Source organism: Lolium rigidum, chromosome 3 (genome assembly GCF_022539505.1).
Source record: "Lolium rigidum isolate FL_2022 chromosome 3, APGP_CSIRO_Lrig_0.1, whole genome shotgun sequence".
In the NCBI taxonomy this organism is placed as follows: domain Eukaryota; kingdom Viridiplantae; phylum Streptophyta; class Magnoliopsida; order Poales; family Poaceae; genus Lolium; species Lolium rigidum.
The window spans coordinates 1,806,302-1,830,768 of NC_061510.1; the positions used below are offsets into that span (position 1 = coordinate 1,806,302).

General features: G+C 43.5%; 1 protein-coding gene and 2 long non-coding RNA genes across 3 annotated transcripts; all 3 read right to left on the reverse strand.

Moving 5' to 3' along the window:
* Nucleotides 1-13,868: 13,868 nt before the first annotated feature.
* Nucleotides 13,869-14,961, reverse strand: LOC124696146. Its single transcript, XR_007000643.1, has 3 exons — nt 14,886-14,961; nt 14,710-14,782; nt 13,869-13,969 (listed from the first exon to the last, which is right to left on the reverse strand). It is a non-coding gene; the product is annotated as an uncharacterized LOC124696146 (long non-coding RNA).
* A 263-nt stretch (nt 14,962-15,224) lies between these two features.
* LOC124696147 lies at nt 15,225-15,726 on the reverse strand. The gene is made up of 3 exons (XR_007000644.1): nt 15,673-15,726; nt 15,426-15,596; nt 15,225-15,299 (listed from the first exon to the last, which is right to left on the reverse strand). It is a non-coding gene; the product is annotated as an uncharacterized LOC124696147 (long non-coding RNA).
* Nucleotides 15,727-20,628: 4,902 nt separating this feature from the next.
* Nucleotides 20,629-24,159, reverse strand: LOC124703642 (probable serine/threonine-protein kinase At1g01540). The gene is made up of 7 exons (XM_047235865.1): nt 23,387-24,159; nt 22,713-22,817; nt 22,510-22,632; nt 21,538-21,708; nt 21,329-21,458; nt 21,018-21,227; nt 20,629-20,931 (listed from the first exon to the last, which is right to left on the reverse strand). Exons 1-7 carry the CDS (start codon nt 24,157-24,159, stop codon nt 20,827-20,829), a joined length of 1,617 nt encoding a protein of 538 aa, XP_047091821.1. The 3' UTR covers nt 20,629-20,826.
* Nucleotides 24,160-24,467: the final 308 nt, after the last annotated feature.

Below are 24,467 nucleotides of genomic sequence, written 5' to 3' on the forward strand. Positions count from 1 at the left end.
ATTAACCATCATAATTTTACAAAAATAGACACTCCTCCATGGTATGTGATTTTTGGACGGCACCCGAGGATTCGGTTAGCCATGGCTTGAGAAAGCAAAGGTGGGGAGGAGTGTCATCTAAACAAAACTAAAATAAAAGGCACTCCTTCATGGTATGAGATTGTTGGCAAGCACCCGAGGATTCGGTTAGCCATGGTTTGTGAAAGCAAAGGTTGGAAGGAGTGCCACCCAAAAATAAAAATGTTTCATGGGAGCCGCTCTTTGAAGGTTTGTCTGGCAAGGGGGTTAGAGTACCCGCTACCATTCGTTGACAACAACAAACACCTCTCAAAATTTACTTTTATGCTCTCTTCTTGTTTTCAAAATAAAAGCTCTAGCACAAATATAGCAATCAATGCTTCCCTTTTCGAAGGGCCATTCTTTTACTTTTATGTTGAGTCAGTTTACCCATTTCCTTCCACCTCAAGAAGCAAACACTTGTGTTAACTATGCATTGATTCTTACATACTTCCATATTTGCATTCATCATATTACTTTACGTTGACAACTATCCATGAGATATACATGTTACAAGTTGAAAGCAACGTTGAAACTTAATCTTCCTTTGTGTTGCTTCAATGCCTTTACTATGAATTTATTGCTTTATGAGTTAACTCTTATGCAAGACTTATTGATGCTTGTCTTGAAAGTACTATTCATGAAAAGTCTTTGTTATATGATTCAGTTGTTTACTCATTGTCTTTACCATTGCTTTGGATCGCTGCATTCATTACATGTACTTACAAATAGTATTGATCAAGATTATGATAGCATGTCACTTCAGAAATTATCTTTGTTATCGTTTACCTACTCGGACGAGTAGGAACTAAGCTTAGGGATGCTTGATACGTCTCAAACGTATCTATAATTTCTTATGTTCCATGCTACTTTATTGATGATACTCACATGTTTTATACATACTTTATGTCATATTTATGCATTTTCCGGCACTAACCAATTAACAAGATGCCGAAGAGCCGATTGTTGTTTCTCGCTGTTTTTGGTTTCAGAAATCCTAGTAAGGAAATATTCTCGGAATTGGATGAAATCAACGCCCAGGATCTTATTTTTCCACGAAGCTTCCAGAAGTCCGGAGGAGATACGAAGTGGGGCGACGAGGCGCCCACACAACAGGGCGGTGCGGCCCAGGTGCTGGCCGCGCGGCCCTCGGCGTGTGGGCCCTCGTGGCGCCCACGACCTACCCTTCCGCCTACTTAAGCCTTCGTCGATAATAGTTCCAGATCCGAGAGCCACGATACGGAAAACCTTCCGGAGACGCCGCCGCCAATCCCATCTCGGGGGATTCAGGAGATCGCCTCCGGCACCACTGTCGGAGAGGGAATCATCTCCCGGAGGACTCTTCACCGCAATGGTCGCCTCCGGAGTGATGTGTGAGTAGTTCACCCCTGGACTATGGGTCCATAGTAGTAGCTAGATGGTCGTCTTCTCCTAATTGTGCTATCATTGTTGGATCTTGTGAGCTGCCTAACATGATCAAGATCATCTATCTGTAATGCTACATGTTGCGTTGTTGGGATCCGATGAATAATGAATGCTATGTTATGTTGATTATCAATCTATCATCTATGTGTTGTTTATGATCGTGCATGCTCTCCGTTGCTAGTAGAGGCTCTGGCCAAGTTGATACTTGTAACTCCAAGAGGGAGTATTTATGCTCGATAGTGGGTTCATGTCTCTATTAAATCTGGGGGAGTGATAGCAACCCCTAAGGTTGTGGATGTGATGTTGCCACTAGGGATAAAACATCAATGCTATGTCTAAGGATGTATTTGTTGATTACATTACGCACCATACTTAATGCAACTGTCTGTTGTTTGCAACTTAATACTGGAGGGGTTCAGATGATAACCTGAAGGTGGACTTTTTAGGCATAGATGCATGCTGGATAGCGGTCTATGTACTTTGTCGTAATTCCCAATTGAATTTCACACTACTCATCATAACATGTATGTGCATTGTCATGCCATCTTTATTTGTCCATTGCCCAACTGTAATTTGTTCACCCAACATTCTATTTATCTTATTGGAGAGACACCACTAGTGAACTGTGGACCCCGGTCCATTCTTTAACATCGAATACAATCTACTTGAATACTCGTTCTACTGTTTTCTGCAAACATCATCATCCACACTATACATCTAATCCTTTTTTACAGCAAGCCGGTGAGATTGACAACCTCACTGTTAAGTTGGGGCAAAGTATCTTGGTTGTGTTGTGCAGGTTCCACGTTGGATCCGGAATCTCTGGTGTTGCGCCGCACTACACTCCGCCACCATCAACCTTCAACGTGCTTCTTGACTCCTACTGGTTCGATAACCTTGGTTTCTTACTGAGGGAAAAACTTGCCGCTGTACGCATCATACCTTCCTCTTGGGTTTCCCAACGGGCGTGTGCTTTACCGTCACAAGCAGCAAGGCTTTTTCTGGCGCCGTTGCCGGGGAGATCAAGACACGCTGCAAGGGGAGTCTCCACTTTCAATCTCTTTACTTTGTTTTTGTCTTGCTTTATTTTTATTTACTACTTTGTTTGCTGCACTAAAACAAAATACAAAAAAAAATTAGTTGCTAGCTTTACTTTATTTACTGTCTTGTTTGCGTTCTCCATATTAAAAACACAAAAAATATGCGTTCCCAACGGACGTGTGCTTTACCGTCACAAGCAGCACCGTGCTACTGCACCTGCGAATCACAGCTCTTGTCCTGAGATCCTTCACAGAAAAACCCCACGGGTCAAATTCAACTGAGCAATAATTATCAGTGGTAAATTGACGAACAGAAATGAGATTTTTGACAATACGTGGAGTAATAAGGACATCACGAAGAGTGAGAGTGCGAGAAGAATTTGGAGTAGAAAGAGAGACATGTCCAGAGTGTGTAACGGGAATAGAGGAACCATCGCCAACTATGACATGGGAATGCGGTGGCGAGGAGGAGATAGAGAGGAAGTTACCGGCGTCCGAAGACATGTGAGCAGCAGCTCATGTGTCCATGTGCCAGCCGCAGGGAGCCTGCGTGGCTCATGGTGTTGAAGTAGCCAGCGAGAGCGGAGGGGTCCCAGGTGGGTCCTGATGGAGCGTTGTAGGCCGGGTAGTTGGGGTAGGAGTACGTCGCAGGCGGTGCAGGACCAGGGAGCGCCATGTAGCCCTGTGGCGCGGGACGTGTGGCCTGACCGCGGCGAGGGCCAAGGAGACCAACTGGGGTAGGGTAACCGACCGGCGGGTAGACATGCGCGCCGGGACGTGGACCAGCCATGGGGTACATGTGGATGGCACCAGTCCACGGGTTCTGCAGGCTGGGGAAGGGCGCGGCGGCGCCTCCGCCGGTGGTCTTCCGCTTCTTACCCTTGTAGCCGGAGCCAGACCCGGTGTTGTTGACAGGGTACGGCGCGGGCGTGGGCGCGGGAGCCGGACCTCCATGCTGCTGTCCGCCGCTGATGGGAGGGGTGAAGTAGAAGGCAGTCGGCGACGAGGACGAAGGCCGGGCGTTGGAGGGCTGCAGTTCCTGGAGGAGAAGCATGTTGCGGAATTGGAGGAAGGTGGGGAAGGGCGTCAGGAGAGGCGCAAGGGAGGCCACGCCCTGGTACCACTCATCAAGGCCCTTGATGACGTTCCAGACGAGCGCATCGTCTGTGACCGGCGCTCCGATGTTAGCGAGCGCATCGGCGGCTGCTTTCTGCTCCATGCAGTAGGCAGTGATGGTCTTGTCGCCTTGCTCGATGTTGCGGAATTTCTGCCCGAGGTAGCCGGCGCGAGCCTGCTGGCTGTCGTGGAAGAGGGCGGTGATGCTCGTGAAGATGGTGAAGGCGGTGGGACGCTCGGTCATGACCATGTCGACGATGTCGGGGGCAATGGAGCCGTACAACCAGCGCAAGACGGTGGCGTCGAGGCGAAGCCAGTCAGTGTCGACGGGAGGGATGGTCGTGGTGAGGTGGTCGGCGAGGGCATATTGGGTGACGGCAATGAGAAGAAAATTGCGCCACTTGGAGAAGTTGGAGGCTTTGAGGTCTAGAGTGGTGGGGATGAGGGACTTGACGTTCTGGACAGTCGTGGCATGTGCCCAAAGAGTGGCGTGAGGATGCTCAGCGGCAGGGAGGGGAGGGTTGGGTGCGGCGGCGGACATTGGAGAGGGAGGGGAAGAGGTGCGGCGGGGCTGGGGAACCCTAACGCGGCAGCGGTAGAACAGGGGTGCGGAAGCGTGAGATCGCTTTGATGTGTATAAAGTAGATTGCCTAGCCCTTTCCATCAGTTTGGACTTTCGGTTCAGTGGCTAGTGCATGAAGCTTAACATGGTATCGTAGCCCCGTGTCTCGAGTTCAAATCCCGGTTTTCCCAATTTATTCTAAAAATTATCTTCTCTCCCCGCAGCCTCTCCGCCGTGTGGTCCCGGCCTTCTGCTGCCTCTTTGCCTCTCCCCGTCGTGTGGTTCCGGCCTTCCGCTGCCTATTTGTCTCTCTACACGTGTTGACTTGTCTTCTCGTCTCCCCGTCACACGTGAGAGGGGGTGTTGACGTGTATAAAGTAGATTGTCTAGCCCTATCCATCAGTTCGGACTTTTAGTTCAAGTGGCTAGTGCATGAAGCTTAACAATAAGTATTACCATTAAAACATGATTATGTTGTGTAATTTTATTATTTATAACATGATCACTACAATAGATTAAGAGGGAGGATTGAGTGAACCCATGAACCCATGTCCATTGTTCCTATAAGAGAAAACCTTTGTCTTGTTCTCTTGTGTTGAAGAGGATTGGGACAGTTTACGTTGTTATTTTTATTGCACTTTATTTTCTTGTATCAAATCAACCTCCACCACTCAATTAAATTGTCTAGTGCATAATAAACTTAAACTTATGAAAATTTAGTTGTAGGGAATATTATCTTTTCCTTCTTGCTCATGCAGATTGATACCCCAATTTCTCATTGAATTGTACTACGGTGATCCCTGCACTTGGGGATTATCAAGTACTAACTTAGGGAAGGATTCAAAAACATCATCATAAACATATGGGATGAATACAGTTGTATGGATGAATACAATTGCAAATCCACAATAGCAATTTGAATTACAACAGGATGAGATGGGAATGGAAATGGTGATGGAGATGCTTCGGTTGATGATGACAGATATGATGCCTTGTCTTCCGATGATCTGTGTAGTGGCAAGGATGGTGCCCTATGCAAGTTCCCCCTCCATATCCCTTCTGAAGGTGAGGTTTCTGTGATTTATGGTGGCTCTGAATGTCAGATCTCATATCCATATTTGCATGGTGAAAGTACTTGACGAAGAGGAGTCAGTGCCACATGGTTTGGTTGCGTGGTACGGGCAGGTCCTGCCCATTATGGAGAAGCCTCTCGCGATGTCCTTTCACCTAGGTGCATGGAAATCATTGGAATGACTTTATCACTTCAAAATATCATATTTTTCCAATATGGCAGCACTAAATGATATGTTCATCAATACCTTCATATTTTGGGATATTGTGGAAACAAGCATAAAGGATGCACACTAGCACCGTAAAATACCAAAATTCTATCACTACTCACTGAAAAAACATATGGTAAATATGCTTCAAGCACTCATCGGAGAGCACATGATTGTTGAATTAAGCGTTGAGATGACCGAGGACTTCATCAGTAATAGTGAAGCTAGGGGGGAGGGTGTCGTTTTGATGAAGGAGGATGAAAAAGTGTACGAATTTTAGCATGGCTTCCATCCACCCGCATTAAAGATTTTCGAATCCATGAGCCCATAGGATCAATTTAAGGCTATGCGCATTTATGAATCGAAAGCCTTGGAAAGTCAATTTTAAATAAAAAATTGTGGGTTTTTTTGCGGAGAAAGCCTGCCATGGAGAAACTTAGTGGAGGGTTAATAAGAGAGTTGATAAATTTCGAGGCATATTTCCTTCATAACACAGTTTTGAAGTTAAACCTATGGAAAGTTGGAGGGTTTCGAGGGGTTTCATTTATGGGGAGAAGGCCAAGAAATGAGAAACACATAGATCGATGCAAACATGGTGGAAATCATGGAAGACGTTTAGGACATAGCTAGCAAAATTATCTCTAAACGTGCATAAGAATGCGGGGCATGATCTGTCCAACCCTGGGCTAGACAACTTATTCCTCATAAACAAAGATGCGTTAGTTTCTTCTGCCCATAATTGAACATAAAGGGGTTGAGAAATAAGGGGGTCATCCATATCACTTTATTAACCGACTAAGAGTAGACAAAGCATTCTTAATAAAATGATGTTACATTATCTCACACAATTTCCAGGCCCACCATACATGAATTCACCATTTTTGATAGCAGTAATGGAGTAGCATTTTTCATTAGTAACTTTCGTGGGTAAGTCTACCATGATGGGATTGTTGTTTCCATCCTGATCAATGATTCGAAGGTTCCTGAAAGATGCAGCATGACCATGGCCATCATTTGGAAAGAAACCGCTTCCCATTGGAGGAGTTGGATCCCCCCTCTTGGTAACCACCCCACCACCAAAATACATCTGACTTGCATTATATGCTAAGTAGGTGAACAATGACCTTGGGAAGTATCCCACCCTTGTGGGGACACTATTGAGGCCATAGTACACCCACCAGTCTCCACTTTTTTTGTCCTGCACTTGTTAGGATCCATGTCAAGTAAATAATATAGTAAGAGTCTCTTGTTAAATAATAACTAAATCTCAATTCTTTATACACCTTTGATTATAAGTGAGGACTATAGTGGTTATGTTTTATCTGTACTATACAATATAGGTGAAAGTAGGCTCGTCCATCTAGCATGATTTGATGAGAAAGCTATTGCATTTGAAATAGTGTGACCATGAAGGCTGTATAAAAATGAAAGATGGTACACACACCTTAAGCACTATTATTGTAATATTTTGTACTTGACCACCGGGAACATGAGAAACTGGTTGTATAGCATCACCTGGAGCTATAACGGCGCCATTCACTCGTACAAAACCACGACAGCCCATGTTGATGCATCCCGTTGCATGATATCCATCTCTCTGCAACACAAATGGGTGTAGAAGCGAGGATCACTTATTGGGGGGATTTCTATTATAGCCGGATCACTTGTCACAGAAAATTCACATCAGCACAATCACATTACCGTCCATTGGGTATAGAAGTGAGGATATGAGTCACCGTAGTGATCCGGATAAATCTGTAAAATGGGATATTCAAGTGAGCAAACATATTTTCGACATACAAACGTAAAGAACGTATAAGGTTTGACAAGAATTATTTTTCTCTACATATAGTTACATTTATGCCACAGCCTCGGCTGCCGAATTTCTAGTGATTGATAACATATTATTCTAGAAGAAAAGTAAAAATGTGTTAGTTGTTGAAATCTGAATGGGGGTGATTTATCCATAATTCAAGATCAAGTTAAGTAGGATGTAAGCTTTAGCTCGTTGAGTGTATGAATTAAAAGCTACGTTTTTATGGAACTGAAAATTTGACGCTTACATGCCATCCAACTTGAATGGAGTTAAAGCTTGATATAACACCATCTCCTTTATTAGAAATCCAAATTGAAGTCATAGTCCACTGCCCGGATTTGAGACTATGGTTGTAGACGCTCATGGTGGCATATAAGCCATAGTACTTGTCATCGGGGCCTCCAGAAGATGTTTGGTGTACCGCAAACTGCATAGTAAAGAAACTTATAGAAACAAGAAACATAGCAGCTAGGTGGAAAAGAGATAGAGTATCATATATATTTTCGTATGGTAATATATTCAACGTGGGTGTAACTACACCTAGGAGTAGGAGATATTTATCCTATATATATTTGCTACAGAAAAACATGAACTTGTTAGAAGATGAGTTTGGAAGTAATTAGACATATATTAAAAATAGGGAAGACAAGACAAACAAAATTATGTATTACAAGTATCATGTGTGCTTGATATTTCACATAATCTTTTGTTTCCTCAATGAAATTTTATGTCATCTAATTTTTTGAAAACACAAAATTCTTGGATGAATCCATAGCAACACTAATATAAGCTACTGTAGATGCATTAAATGATTTACCCAAAATTAAACCCCTACATAGTTTGCATGATCTCGACTGGACCATCCTCTACGGAAAATTCGACAAGAAAATAAAAAGGAAACACGAATGTAACCCTGCTCAATTGTGTGGGTGTAGGAGGATAATACAACGTTTAGGTATGGGTGATAGTATATAGATTTAGTCAACGCAGAAAAGAGAGACACCTACTAAATAAAAGGAGAGCAGAAGAGTGAATCTAGAACAATATGAAAGCCTCGTAGCCATGTACACAGTGGCATCATCTTTTGATAACAAATACCTAGATCCTTGCCACCAAATTTTATCACTTAGTGGAAAGATTTTCTATAAGACCAAGGCATGCTTAGCAGACATACATACTAGACATAATCATTTTCTATATTTTCGTAAATATGTTATTGTAAATTCCTATTTTGGTCATACTATGTTAAGAAAAAAAGGAGATATAAGTAACTTTGAATTATAAACTTGTACGTAAACGACTAACTGAAGATGGAACTTTAGCTCACCAATGGTTTATCCCATGTACCAGGATCCTCTCCAAAAGTTATTCCCCCAATGGAGTTTGATTTGAAGCTTCTCAAATTTTGTTTTTCCGGAGCATGGATGAAATCATGTGCTACTGGATCATTTCCCTTCAAATAAAATGGTAATCTTAATATCGTAGCTAAAACTTATTATTGTGGAATTAATTAAGACTATAAACACTTAGAGAGACTCCCCACAGTATTAACATGATAGTGTCATCGATTTAATATATAATTTATCATATGATATAAAATTTAGATTAGAAATAGACTGCCTAGTGATAAATTAACAACGATGTCTTGATCATTCAACCTGTGGAGGTGTCATCTGTAGGGTCTCTGAGATCCATAACATCGTCTCCATGGCGTTTGCGGTGATCCTATCCATTTTTTTACCATAGTATTAACCTATTATTTACCCATATTCATATCATGGGTATTCTAAAAAAGCATGATATAGTTTTGAAGACAATGGAAATGAAAAACAATATATAGGAAAGGACAAAAAAGGTAATTTTTTTTTGGAGATGACTATGAAAAAAGAGAGCATTGTTGATATCATTTTGGATGCTCTATAGCTAGATCCATTTCCAACGGCCAAGACTAAAATTTAGTGCATTAACACTACGATAGAACCTTCCAACAATAAAAAAAGTGGTTTACCTAAGATCATAGGTACTCATGAATTGTAAGATATTTTTTATGGATGCCCAGTAACATCCTCATATGTTTACTAACCCTTTAGGATTCCCAATTACATATAGACCAATCCTCCCATCACTCCCTAGCTTATTGATAACCCAAATCATCTCCTTCTTGAGATCCCAAATACTCTCCCCGGTTACTCTTCTGTCTAATCGCAACACAACATAGCAGGATTTATGCCACTGAAGAATAAATAACTTGTTCGTACTTCAATACATAACATATGCTAGTCATGTAAAATAGTACCATGTTAAAGTGTACAATTGGATTACCTCTTGAATAGTGGGACATAGACGAACACCTCCTATTCGATGTGCATGAAAAAAGAAGCATAGAGCAATTGCTCGGAGAAGTAGAGTAAGTTTGAACATTTGTATATGTAAAAGGACGAAGATCACTCTATGCATTGCGTACTATATATAGATTCAGGGTATTATATAGGGTGATACACATGTTGTAACAGAAATATTTACTTATCGCATAAATCCATAAATATCAATACACAATCTTTCTTTAATGTCATTTAAGTCATACAATATCTAATTGTAATAAGGTGTAAAATTTTCACTAGTTCCAACCGAATCATAAATACTCCCTTCGTTCACTAATGTAAAATCTTTTAGCCTAGCTTCACTTATTTTGGTGTGTATCTTGCTAGACATGTTTCAGCGTGCAAGTTCACTCATTTATTCTGTATCTAGCCCGCTTTAGAAATATCTAAAAGATTTTGTATTAGTGAAGGGAGGGAGTAAATTAACTAACTACGGGACAAAAAAGTAATATCCGCCAAATATAAACAATTAATCCAGTACAACATAAATCTTTCTTTAATGGTAAAAAATATACCGCATTGTATACCTTGGATCCACATTGCAAACATTAAAACGCATACACTACAAATGTATGATCCTGCGAAACATAAATATGCACAAAAGAAGTATAGCAGCACCAACTGTTAGTTTTAATTTTTTATAGAAAATTATTTGTCACATCCTCATCCATGAGGCACGATATGACATAATAAATAATTTCATGTGTCCACAGTGCTTGCACGGCAACATACCTGTATGTGGCACCCGTTCTCAATCACATCATGTCATTGTAGGCGTTTAATCTTCTGGGTACAATACAATGTTGTTCCGAGTGAGGTCGGAACCTATGTATACTAGTGGTTGGGGCGCCCCATGGGGCGCCTCCTCACTGGAGTTGTGCGATCTAATCCCAGTCCAATAACAAATAATTCAACGCCCAAATCCCAATCCAATGACAAATAATTCAACGTCCAATACGGGTTCCCTTGGCTTGCCTCCTCCGTGGTCTTGCATCCACATCGGAACTCATTCTGGCATTTTTAACCACTACAGTTCACTTTACAGTTTCTAGGCAAGCGAGACAACGCAACATCCCATGGAATTTAAAGTCCAAGGTATAAGAACTTTAGGCCACTTCCAAAATTATTAATAAACCAAAGTTACAATATTGTGTATAGTAACACATAGAAAAACTCCACATTTTAGGCAAACACAAATACAACTCAGCTCTGCTGGTATCACACTAAATCGTGGCCAAGAGTAAATTGAGGTCCCAGCGGGAGTAAACAAGTACCACCTTTTAGCATGAACTTCTCATTGGCTATATTGAATTCAACATCTGCCACCTATACAAAAGAAACACAAAGGAAATTCAGGGCCATCGGGACAGATTTTGATAGCAAAATCCACGTGAAAAAGAAGTGCGCGAACTGGACAAGAGCAGGTTTGTAACACCTGACTTATGAACCCAACATAAACAACACAAGTCGGTATCGATAATTTATAATCAAGGCGTGGGCTAAAATTGCTTTTGGAAATTCTGCAACTTGTCATATTTATAGGTAGGTATACAAACATACTAAGTTACTAACTGAAGAAACTGATATAAATAAAAGTAAGAGCTTGACAATAGCCATCTAGGTAATAACAATGGAAGCCCTCACCAAAGAAAAATAAGCCAAACAAACTCGATGAGTTGTTATGGTAATATCATAGAAGTGCTTAGACTAAGATCCTGAAAACTGACTTAGTCATCACAATAATGGATACATCACTGAGAGTAGTTTAACCATATAAATACAACATTTGAGAAACACACAAACCAATGCACAGATCCAATACTTTAAATAGCAATTAACAAGTTCATTAAATAAAAAATAACTATCCACCTAATAACAATGGAAGATACAATTGCCAAAAAGGTTACCTTGATAGCAAATGTTGGACATCTGGTGCTTGCTTAGAAAACATGCCCTTGTTGCCTCCCTTTTTAGTAGTGATACCGAATCCGATATAGCCGGAGAGATGGTATTCTCTTGATTCAGAGGAAAGAATGAGACAGGGATAATAGTGTTCCTCATACAGATCATTAGTCAACCGGTAGAAAGCCGAAGCGAGATACGCTTCTTTTGTTGCAACTCGGATGCAAAGTAGGTAATGGGAGACAGGTCCACGTAACACATTCTGAGAACGATGCGACAATTTCAGGTGAGCAGACAATTGTTCTTCGCACTACCTCCATAATTACTAATAAAAATTTATCAGCACAAGACAATTTATAAAGTTGTTGAGATCATAAACATGTTAAATGAGGAACCTTGATAGTTCACTTAGATTTGTACTTAAAAATGAAGCAGCCCCTAATTTACATCATCAGGACATATCATTCATATTGAGCAAAATATATCAGCAGAACGCATTTTCCGAGCCATGGTTCAATCGGACTTTTTGCGGACCTGCAACATACCATCAAGTTTTAGGATTTAAGCAAGGTATATAATTAGATATATTTTCAAACATCAAGCACTAATTTGCAATACTCCCAAAATGATATATTTAGGCATAGGTTGAAGGAAAATTTAATCTCTGGAATAGATGTAGCAGGGGAAGTGTGAGCATCATGAACAAGAAAGCACCAATAAATATATCATGGCCTGGACCATGTATTTTACCACCACGTCCCATACATATATTGGATGTGAGAGACGGATGGTAAGTGGTAACAACCCAGGCATGTGTTGTCCTGTTGTGAGTATTTGACGTGAAACCACAACAAAATACTCACTGAAAGAAATGAAGCAGCAGCAATAGGCACGAACGACAGCATTTAAGGCTACAATGAAAGACCGGAAAGTGCAAAGTGGACACGGCTGAGGCTGCAGTCTACAAATAGAGAATGAAAATGAAGGAAAATAGTACTTAAATAAGAAAAGAAAACCAAAAAATTACATTATAAAGGCAACCATATGGGAGCCATGCACCAAACAAATAACCTGATGTCTTGTGAGCTAGCTTGTAAAAACCAAAGAGAAGTGGGAGTTCGGAACCCGGTTCTTGGGAATCGAGCACTTTTGCTCAAATATATTCACAAATTCTATGATATCATTGATACTCGTGGGCCAACATCATGGTGTAACTAAGATCAGTAGGCAGTCCCCCATGCACTCCCTCCACCCCGAGTCAAGTGACATTTACATGGGGATTACTTTTCGGACAATCAAGAGAAAAGGGATCACGAATAATCTGACGAAATGGTCATGACGCAAACAGGTCCATATTCATGACAAAAAAGGTATGTTGGGAATTCAGTTTTTCACAAGAAACAAAAGATCTCTAGGGCCCCAATTTTGCTTTTTACATAGAAGATATCCTGCCTAAACTGCATTCTCTTTCCATTCTGGTGGTTCCTATGATATTATATAAATGCATAAGTATCAAATTACTGCGCATTATCCTCGTATTCTGTGTAGAGAAAGATTTCCTGTATATTTTTTTATTATACAATTTCCAATAGTTGTGCAATGCAACTTACTTATAATTTGTCGGAGTTCTATCAAGTTCTATATTAATAAACTTCTCATGCTTTAGAATTCTTCCTTCTAAGACACACCGAGTTGTAAAGCAATATTGTTGACCCCGAGTTCAGCTCTTGTTGATTTTGAAACTATTTCCTTAAGACAGGAAAAACCAATATAAGTTACATACTGAAGTTGTAAAGCAATCATTCTAATTCCGCACTGGTTGATCTTGAAGCAATTTCCATTAGAAAGGAAAAAACAAAATTTTACACACAAAACATAGTGTTGTAAAATTTAAACAGAGAAAATGTTCAGGTGCTAACACTTGCACACTGAAGCTACCGGCATTCAGGTACAAACTCTAGGCAAACTAAAGCTATCGACGTCAGGGTAGCCACCTCATTACAAAATAAGATACAAATCAATAGAAGATTTACTTGCCAACTAACTGATCTCCATGATCTCTCATGAAGGGCACAGTAAGGTTGCACCTCTCATGAGACCACCGAGAGAGCACATCTACATATTGGACATGCTTCATGAGGGATGAACTATCTACGATCTAGCAAAGGCATACCCAAGATGCGGTCAACAATATTACAAAAAATTGTAGCAGTAACATATGAGATACGATAAAAAAACGAACCCCGCTACTTGGAAAACAATCTACGGTAAGCATGATGGTAGGAGAGAAATACATCATAAGGGCAAACCATTTTATAGCTTATCTTGTCTCTTCCTCCAAACATCAATACTTTCCTTGATGGAAGTATTGGCTTTAGCATGCAATCGAGCTAGCAGAGCATAAGGAACATTGTTTCAGAAAAAGAAAACAGCATACCAAGTATACAGATCGTTACTACATAACCAAAAACATACGACAAACAAAGTAAGAACTGGGCAGAACAATTATGATGTGCAAGTAGCATTGTAACAGAAATAAACTCTAGATATAATACGAAAATAGAGTAATGAGGTTTTGGCTTCATTTCTGCTTTTTTCGATCTCTAGCAACAAGCATACTTGCTATAGTCAACCACATTCTACTTGTATGATGCAGAACTGAAGAAACTTCGAAACCCTAAAATAAAACAAGGAAGAACCATAAGATATTTGACGAGAAAATTAAATTTACGCTCATGCTTGTAATTCTCTCGAAAATGTCTATGTGATTTGCTCTATAGCTTGTCGACGTGACGCCATGAAACTGGCTTAAAATTTTGAAAGATAAAGCTATGATTATTTCATGAAACATAAATAATGTATGCTGATACCATATCTCATGTCCGAGCACCTAGACATATTTGGTTCTTGAAGAGTGCCACTTTCATACAGTAATAAATGGTGGATTCATACATTACTATTTAAGTAAATCTAAATCCATTAAAAACAAAACGCTCCATTTGTTTCGCTATTCTTTAAGGTAGACCAACAGATATGCTATTCTTTTTTAACCCCTAAATCATCTACTAAATCTGGTAGAGAAAAATAAGCGTGGGTTGCAAGAGCGAGAGATGATGATCTGTGACCATACCGAGCTTGCGCGAGCTCTCCACCCTCCTGATGATGGAGGCAAACCTGTCGAAATCTTCCGTTATCATGTCATCCTTCTCATTTGCGTCATGCACATACACGCAAAATAAATTAAAATCATACGCACCCGAGACCTGAAACGGAACACTCCCAAAAAACACCAACAGATGGGCATACCACTAATGATGATTTACGTGACAAGGTACCCTGACCGGAGCACCGCCTGCTTTGCCAAACTCAGCAGCCGTTCGTCGGCGGCGGCCTTGCCAAGCCTTTGCACCACATTCATGTATGAGCCAATGTAAAAGCAGAAACAAAATACCATGTTCTAAAGCGATATGTGCAATCAGAAGCAAGCACATCCACCATTGGATATCTGATTTAGAAACAATTACGCATGAGAAAAATTATAAGTACACAAAAAAGTGCCAAGTTCAGAATCACACCCTTCGATCTAAAAGAAAAGTACTTACTTGATTCTTAAAATAAATCGGTTAGCATTAGGGGTGTCGCTCGGTTCGGGCCAGCCAACACGCAAATCAGCAAAAAGATGATGTCCTCGCTTATGTACATTTGTGTCACCAAATCCACCTGAAACAATAGCAAGAACAAATTGTAACGTCTGTGATGGCTAGATCCCAATCCAATCAAGGCAAGAAGTTACCCAAAAGAATTGGGGAGAGATGACAAGGACGGGGAGAGGAAAAAGAGACAGACCCATGGTGATGTTTCTACTGCTGAACTTGTTTCCATGATTTTCTTCTTCCTCCCTGTGAGAGACCCACATCTGGAAGCAAAGGTAGTCCGGAGTGCACTCCGGTGTTGCTGATGCCGTTGACCCGTGTTGCCATCGCCGCTCTATGTGTCTTCTCCTATAGAACGGGTCATCTGCTGCCAAAAAAACGAGAAGCAAGTCAGGGAAGATATGAAAAATCACACTGGGAAAAGGGGAGCGGAGGGCGACCTGAAGAGCTCCGGCAAGGCAATCGCCACCCTGATCCGCTTCCGCAATCTCGAGCTACCTCCCGCTTCGGACCAAGCGGACGACCGGCCACGTCCTCCCGCCATCGCCTCGAGAAGGGCCAAGCGGAGGCGCCGCCGCCCCTAGGACTTAATGGTGGCGAGCATAGCTCCGCCGAGAGGAGACAAGGGAGGCCGGTGGAGCGGCACCGGCGGCAAGGTTGCGTGTGAGGAGGCGGCGGCGTGGAGGTCGAAGGGGCAGCGAGGAGAGGGGAAGTGCGAGTGGAGACTGCGGCAGCACGCGAGTAATTGTGGTTAGGGTTTTCGCTCTTTTAGCTCCTCCAATCAGATGATGACACGTGGACCGGATGAAGCAACGCAGCGTCCAGCCTCTCAGCGCGAGGTGGGGATCGTGGATAGCCCCAGAGGCCTCCCTACCCGCACGCACTTGCTTGTTCTACATAAACCATTGTGCATGCGACCACAAGTATATATCAGGTCTTTTAAGACTCCCTATCACACACGCTTGGCCTCAAACATTGGTAATAACTAGCAAAAATGTTTGTGCGTTGCAACGTGTTAAAAATAATCACTATATTTTAAGTATACCTTAATTATGCTTGTAATATTATTTTAAAAGTATATTAGTTTTGACAAAATTTTCAGCTCAGATGCCCCCATATACAACAATGTTCACAATAGTTATAAAAGATGAACTCGCAATTTAGTTTCTTCAGAAAATCACTGGTTAAATCTTACTAATTTTTTGTTGAATTGCTAAAAAGATGGATTGTATGAAAATGCCAGTTCAATTGTTAACAACGAAGCACACAGAAATGGTCATTATTGCAGGAAATTACATGTTGTGGCATGTCTATGTTTCACAACTATTAGGCACTGCAGCCTGGCAAGTTAAATAATTTTGCAAGGATCGAAAGAATATTGAGGCTATTTCAAACACGTCTACTCAAATGTACCTTGACCTCTTCCAATACAGCCCCAATCGTGTTTGGTTATGTCAGTTCTCTCTAGTGATTTTTTCAACACCATTGTTGTCGGCCTGGTGGACTTTTTTGTCGCTGCCATGGGCCTCGTTGGAGCTGCCTCCTTGCGTGGAGGTCGAAGCCTGATACAATGTGTCTTTCTGGGGTAGCACTACCTAAAGACCAACCTTTGCAAAGGGAAAAATTATCCCGCACAACACACCAGGAATCAACACGTGTCAGGCCGCGAGTGTCCTGTCGCGTACCGCGTCACGCCTCCCGGGCGGCTGGCTCGCGCATCTGGCACGCCTCCCGCGAGCGTACTTCCACTCGAGCCTGGGCGTACCGCGTCTCGCCTCCCGCGCGTGAGCGTACTTCCACCCGCGCGTGTACTTGCTCTACCGTCTGGGTACCTACTTTGTGCTAATGCATGCAACTTCCGGCGCGATGTACTTCATCCTGGATACCTATTTACTTGCTAATGCATGGAAGTTTATGATATCAGCTAGCTCACGATTTAATCATCACGCATCTGCGACTTATTTTTTCCATGTGCGCACACACACGAGTACGGTAACGTACACCACACGAGTACAGTTACGTGTACCGCACGAGTACATTCACACACACGAATGAGTGCAGGTACAGTTGCGCACAGGAGACAGGTACAGTCGTGCACACGAACGAGTACAGTCGCGTACACAAGCGATTACAGGTACAGTCGCGCACACGAGACAGGTACAGTTGCGCACACGAGTAAGTACAGTCGCCTACACGAGCGAGTACAGGTACAGTCATCCACATAAGACAGGTACAGTCGCGCACACGAACGAGTACAGGTACAGTTGCTCACACGAGTAAAGGAAAAAATGCACCAAATACATTCAAAACAGAAGTACTTATCAGTTTATGCACGAGTACAGTTAGGTACACACCACAGGTACAATCATAGTGGTATAGTAAGTACGAAAAAAAAGTATCTCGAAACCGATCTAGTTTTGAAGATCTCGACGCGAGGATCTCAAAAGTGGAAACGGTTCGCAATTTGGACTTACGGTTCTCAAGATATTCATTTTAAAAAAATGAATCTAGAAGAAAAAGGGAAAAGCCGGCCTGGCGTCTTCTCTCTCCATCCCCACCTTGCTTCCCCTTTCGACACGTGGCGAGCAGGGAGACCACTTCCCAAGGATTTTCAGGCACCACAGCGCGCCACTTGTCGCGTCCGAAGCGAGTTGCCTTCCCTTCGCGAAGGTCGGCCTTTTTCTAGAGTTTTCCGTCTTTCTGTCTTGAGGTTGAGGTCAGGCTGACAACGGGTAGGTACGGTCATCATATTTTAGGTTAACTCGTCTAACCATATATGTAAAGATGGTTATTTTTAGCCAATAAATATTAATGAAAATTGTTTACTTACCCAAGTCACTGCCCCGCGGGCCTTGATAACAGCTAGGCGGACACGCGAGCTATCCGCGTGCCGTGCGTGAGCATATTTCGACCCCATATATGCGTCGTGTTTGGACAGCTTGGATATTTCTGTCAGGTCGCACGGCTGGGGTGTAGATCTATTTTCCATCTGCGTAGATGCAAACGGATGCATCTTGTCCGTCCACGTAGATGCAAATGGATGCATCTAGTCGTTGGAGAGCCCTTATTGGCTGTTGAATATCAGTTTTTTTTTCCTAGATCATGTGAGTCCAAAACGGATCGATCCTATTGCTGTTTTGCACCTTCGGGATGGAGGCTGCCTCTGTCCTTGGGATGAATTATGGGTTGGATTAGCGATGTAATCACTCATTGGGCCGAGTTTAGCAGCCTATATATATCGGGATCAGCTGTGAGCACTAACCAAATGTACGCCAGCACTGGATGATGAATCTAAAAATCGGGATGATGAATCTAAAAATCAAACAGAAAGATACGGCGCAGCGACACCCGTGGGTTGAAGGGCAATGGTGGGCAAAAGATATTTCACATAACAACAGTTAGATAAATTAAAATGTCCAATTAAGTTTCATAGTAATGTGTACAACAATAACAAAACTAAACAAATGAAATGCATGAGGTATATATTCCTTTTTTATTTGCATCTAAAATACCCTACCAAACTTATGTATTATGGCTGACACACCATACTCCGATTATTTCCTATGGTAGTAGTTCGCCATGGGCAGCAATAACCAGTGTGGCGGAAAGCTCACGCTCAAGCACAAGCATCCTCCGCACAGGCGCAGCGCCTCTGCAACCGAGCGTTGATGTCGTCACGAACCAGCGTTGAAATGTCAGCCGACATTCGGCGGTAGCTCCGAGGTCATGTCCAAAGGTACTTTGAGAATCACCGCAACATGAAGAAGGTCCGGGCAACCAAACAACCTATTTCGTCTACTCCCTCCGTCCAGAAATAAGTGTACATGCAGATCTTTCAAGATAAATTATAAAGTGAAGTGAAAAATGCATTAGAAAGATGCATCTCTCCTCTTTAATTATTTCACCTCCAATGAGCTAAGTGCTTGTAGAAAATAAGAAAAATATGTGTTCAATATTGTTAGGTTTTATTTCCGTGCGATAAAAGCAATTAAAAGATAAGTGTACATTTTTTTATGAACAAAATTTAGAGCTAGATGTTCACTTATTTATTGACTGAGGGAGGCGATACTAGGATAGCAAGTCCCCACCGATTGGTAGGGCAGACTGGCATGCCGCGAGCTGAACGCGAGTTAAGGGTTTGCTGGACCAGTCTCACATTCTCCAGCCATCTTCCATGTGGCGCTGCCGCCGTCGGTGCCCCGCCGGAGGATCCAGTTGCGCCAATTCGACACCCTGGTCTGCTCCGGTCTCGCCAAGACGACGAGACAGGTGAAATTCTTTCTGGCCTCGCCAGCACGCCGGCGCCCCCACTCACCCACGCGGTGGTGTCGAACGAGAGAATCGTCTGTTTGTGTGCGGAACTCGCTGGGGCCAGTCCAGCCAATTTCACTGCCATCTTCTGTTCTGGCGGCATCTTGCTCCTTCAACCATCGATCCAGTCACGCATGCTCCAAGCCGTTTATTTGGACGCATCCACGTCTCGCAATTTTTATATACAGTGACAGTTTCTCCCAACGTTTTGCAGTGCTCGGCAGCTCAGACACAGAGCTAGCCGTTGAAGCAAGAAAGAGACCTCCCTCCTACTACAGGTTGAAGCTGAAAGTGACTGTGGATGCTGTCGAAAGAGAGCGGATACTGCACATACTCTCGACAAAAAAAATCAAAAAGTACCCCAGATATTACTGTGTATGGTCAAACACAAGATTATGGCATGGCATCTTAGAGTACCCCCCAGAAATCATGCAAGTTAATCGAAGGCGACTGTACAGGTCAAGTGACCTTATCATCATAGGCTGCAAACTAATCATCTCTGTCAGGGATCAAGTCTAATCAAACACAAGATCCAATCATCATGCTTCCACGATCTGCTCCCACTACAGAGCAACAAGTTCTGTGACCAGTAATAAGAACTGCTGACTGAAAAGATCCCGGCAACAGCTGGATGAAAAACTAAACTAGGAATTTCACAAAGATTTCAAAATAATAACGAACACAGCAGCTCAGGGCAAGACGAAGCTACAAGAGCTGACGAAGACGCTGTTTTACCGAGTCGCTAGATGCGGTATAGTGGACAAAAAGCATCCAGCCAACTAATGTTGATGATAAAACAAAGGCTTGAGCAGCATCTTGGGGGAGAAAATTAAAGGGTGAAAGTGTTTAAGTGTGGTGCAAATGCCATGTGACCGCATGTGGATGCTCCAGTAAGCTCCAACAGCAAGGCACCAGTTCTTCTTCCAGAGCCAGGAATCAGGATTTGGACTGGGGCGGTAGATAGATCAGCAGAGGAGACAAAACATGACATTACCACTTGCATTAGGTGGTTGGGATCCACATTAAAACTGTGGAGTGTCAGCTGGGGGAATGGCATGTTATGTTAGTAACAAGTCAGAACACCAGCATAAACTTGTGTGTGGTTCAACTATCATCTGTCACAGAATGATGCTCGCATATAATACAATCAAGAGCATGGAGAGGTTGTTAACAGACCCAATGAGGTGCCAAAAAAGAATGTAACGACCACTGGTTAATACCGTACATATCTAGCAGCAATCCACACAAACCCAAGTTCCGGTTTTAGCATCGTTGTCGGCCTTTCATCGTCTGTACCGTTGGTTCTCGCGCTTGCTCGAGCTCCCATCCTCCCTTGAGGTGGATCTGTCCGATGTCGCATGAGGAGCATCCCTTCTGGGCTTCCTATCCTGCAATTTTCATCGCAATTGATAATGTGAGTAGTGGTGTTAAAAGAACTGAGAGAAGGTCAGCAGAATTGTTAAGTAGGACATACATCCCGGAAGTTGAGGTCTTCCATCTCGAGCATGTGGATCACATGCCCCATTTTAGGCCTCTTATGGCCATCGGGGTCGACGCACCGAAGAGCGACTAGAAGTGCCCGCTTCAGTGCTTTCGGGGAGGGCTTCGCGGGCATCTTGGGGTCAACTACTTCTTCTGCTTTCCTTTCAGCCACCATGTTCTTTAGCCATTCAACCAAGTTCACCTGGACAAAAGACGCATTTTCCATGGAACAATTTAGCTTCATCGGACCTCCACAGTTCTGAAAATAAACAAGTGTACTAAAAACAGGCAAATTAAACTAACCTCTGCAGATGCCCTAGTGTAATCTACAGGAGATCTACCGGTGATAATCTCCATTAAAAGGACGCCAAAGCTGTAAACATCGCTTCTCTCAGTTAGCATTCCAGTGCTGGCGTACTCAGGTGCCACATAGCTGCAACGTAAACAAGAGGGGTTCAGTCATGACAAGATCAACCTTAACATACAGCATTGAGCATTAGAAGAACACTAACCCAAATGTTCCCATAACACGGGTAGTAACATAGCTTTCCTCCGAGCACAATAGCTTTGCAAGCCCGAAATCTGATACTTTAGCATTCCATTGCTGGTCAAGGAGAATATTGCTAGATTTGACGTCGCGGTGAACAACCTTCGGTTCCAGCCCCTCGTGAAGATAGGCCAGCCTGGGCAAGCAAAGTCGAGTGTCAGAGGTGAGGAGTTTTACTATCACATACATCTTTGAAGAGAGCTGTTGAGACTGTTTCAGCGAACCACTGCTAGAGTGTTTGCTAATGCACATGATGCTTGAGTTCAGACTTTGACTGTTAAACCGAATCGCAATGTTCTATCCTAAAAACATACGCAAGCTAAAGTATTATTGAGGAATTGTATATTACATTTCTAAAGAGAGAGAACCAACCACAAGGAATCTCAGGCTTTGTGCTATGACTAAAATAAAGATGGCTGCAGGAAAGCAAAGGGAAGGAGGCATGAAAGATAAGCACATGCCTGTGTCTGAGAATTAAACACCTTTACTGTCCCATTTATATGGATGTGAAGTTTCGAATTATTTCCAAAAGCAGCTATGTCCCACGATGTACAAAATGAGAAATCCCATAATTTGTACACACATAACTGAGAAATATAGGTTACAATCAATTGTCTCTTTCTCTAACCTCTCAGAAAGGAATATGTGCATGTCAAGAAATAGGACCTAACAAACTTCTGAGCGAAGCACCTGAATTCCTTGGGACACCAGAACCCGGCTCAATTATCCCAACCAAGACGCATGTCTTGTAACAGAACACACCTAAACATGCCAGCTAGCACTTATGTCGTCTAAGATGATTGCCCATATTTGGCTTTTCTCACAGTCTAGTTAGTTCTAGTCAACAGTTGCTTAAGCTTAAAATGATGGAAGGTTATAGTCCAAGAAATAGCAATAAGCAAAGCACTCACAAGGGTGACAGAAAAAGAAGCATTACCCTTTAGCAGTTCCAATAACTATGTTCATCCTCATATCCCAGGTCAGTGGGCTCACTTCACCAACATCGCCGTGAAGCCACTGATCAAGATTGCCATTGTCAACATACTCGTAGACAAGCATCCTGTCCAAGCACAACAAATTTGAGAAGAGTATTCTGGAAATGAATGCAGAAACTGGGGAAGAGATTGCAGTGCATTTCACCTGTAAGCGCCCTCTACGCAGTAGCCGAGCAACCTAACCAGGTTCTTGTGGCGAACACGGCCGATCGCTTCGACCTCCACCTTGAACTCCTTCTCGGCCTGGCCCCTGGTAAAAAGGGGGGAGAAAATAAATAAATAAATATTTTTGACAGAGATTAGGATAATTATGATGGGGTGAGAGATGAAACAGCAATCCAGACCTAGAAGTCTGTGCAGAAATTAAAAAATATATCTTTGCAGTAATCGAGATGACTCGAGAATACAGATGGGCGCACAGAACGAGAGTGAATGATGGCAACTATTTGAAATTTTATTGAGCCCCACAATCAAACAGTTCATCGGCAAACACCGATTAATGAAAATAAAATCATGCCAGAGGATGCCTCTGTCTTCAAATGGAAATGTATAGTTAAAGTGAATTCACTCGTATATCAAATCAAGCAACAAGAGGGATTCGCTCTGGCAAATGGATGAACAAACCAAATCGCAGAAAATCGAACCACTGCAATGATGGATCCTTTCCCCATTTCAAATTCAACAATTGAAATCGGCTTAACTTGTGAAGTAAAACTAAAAGCTTCAACACGTAGGGGAGATTTTTGTTGAATTCAAATGGAGCAGCTCAAAGGAGAAAAAAGAAGCAGCAGCTTTCGAGAAAAGGAACACAACGATTACCTGTTATTGAGCAGATTCTTGACGGCGATGATGGTGGAATCCTGCAGCGTGCCCCTGTAGACAATCCCGTAGCCCCCTTCCCCGATCACATTCTCCTCGGTGAGGCCGCCGGTGGCCTCCTCGAGCTCCCGGAGCGTGAACCAGTGGCCCCACCCGAGGTGCGACACCTCCGGCCCCATCGAGCCGCTCCCGGCGCTCCTCGGCGTGGCCAGGTCCCGCTCGCTCCCTCCGCTGGTCGTGGCCGAAAGCCCGCTGGCCGCCGTGGAGCGCTTGGATCCCGCGGGCATCGCCGGCAGCTGCGCCCGCTGCTGCTGGAACGTCGGCGGCGGCGGCGGCTCCACCTTGGCGGGCTGCGGCGCAGGAGGAGGCGGCGCCGCCGACATCTGCTGCTGCTGCTGGTGACGAACGATCTCCTGGATGTCCTTGGCCGGCGTGGCCGGCTGCTGCATGTGCTGCTTGAGGACCTTGGTGTCGGCGGCGGGGTAGAGATTCGGGCCGAGGAGGCCGTCGCGGCGGCGGCGGCGGCGGGAGAGGCAGAGGAGGAGGAGCAGGAGCACGAGCACGATCGCGGCGCCGACGGCGATGCCCATGAGCACCCAGAGGCGGAGGCCGAAGATGGGCGTGTGCTGCGACAGCCACCCGTTGAGGTACCCCAGGCTCCACGTCGGCTGCTGCGGCGGCGCCGACTGCTGGTGCCGCGTCAGGTGCTGCAGCCGCGGCGGCGCCTCCGCCGCCTGCAGCAGCCGCCTCCCTGCCGCCGCCGCCATCGCCATCGCCACGGCTGTATGCTGGTGATGGAACAGAGTCGCTTGCGAGTCCAGATTTTCTTGGGCTGCCGCTTACATACGCACGCGACTCTGCAGATTGGAACTGGGGAGACTTCTGTGTAGCTTTTCACGAGTGGCGTTGGCGATTTGCTGAGGTGTGGGGTTGTGCCGTTACTGGTTTTGCATCACACGAGGGGCCGACTGAAATGTGGGCCCAGCTGCAGTGAGGTAATCGGATATGGTTTTGTGCCTTGATCTTTATTATTATGTGAAAATTTGCTGGTTTATATGTAATCTTGCTTTTGTTAAGGATA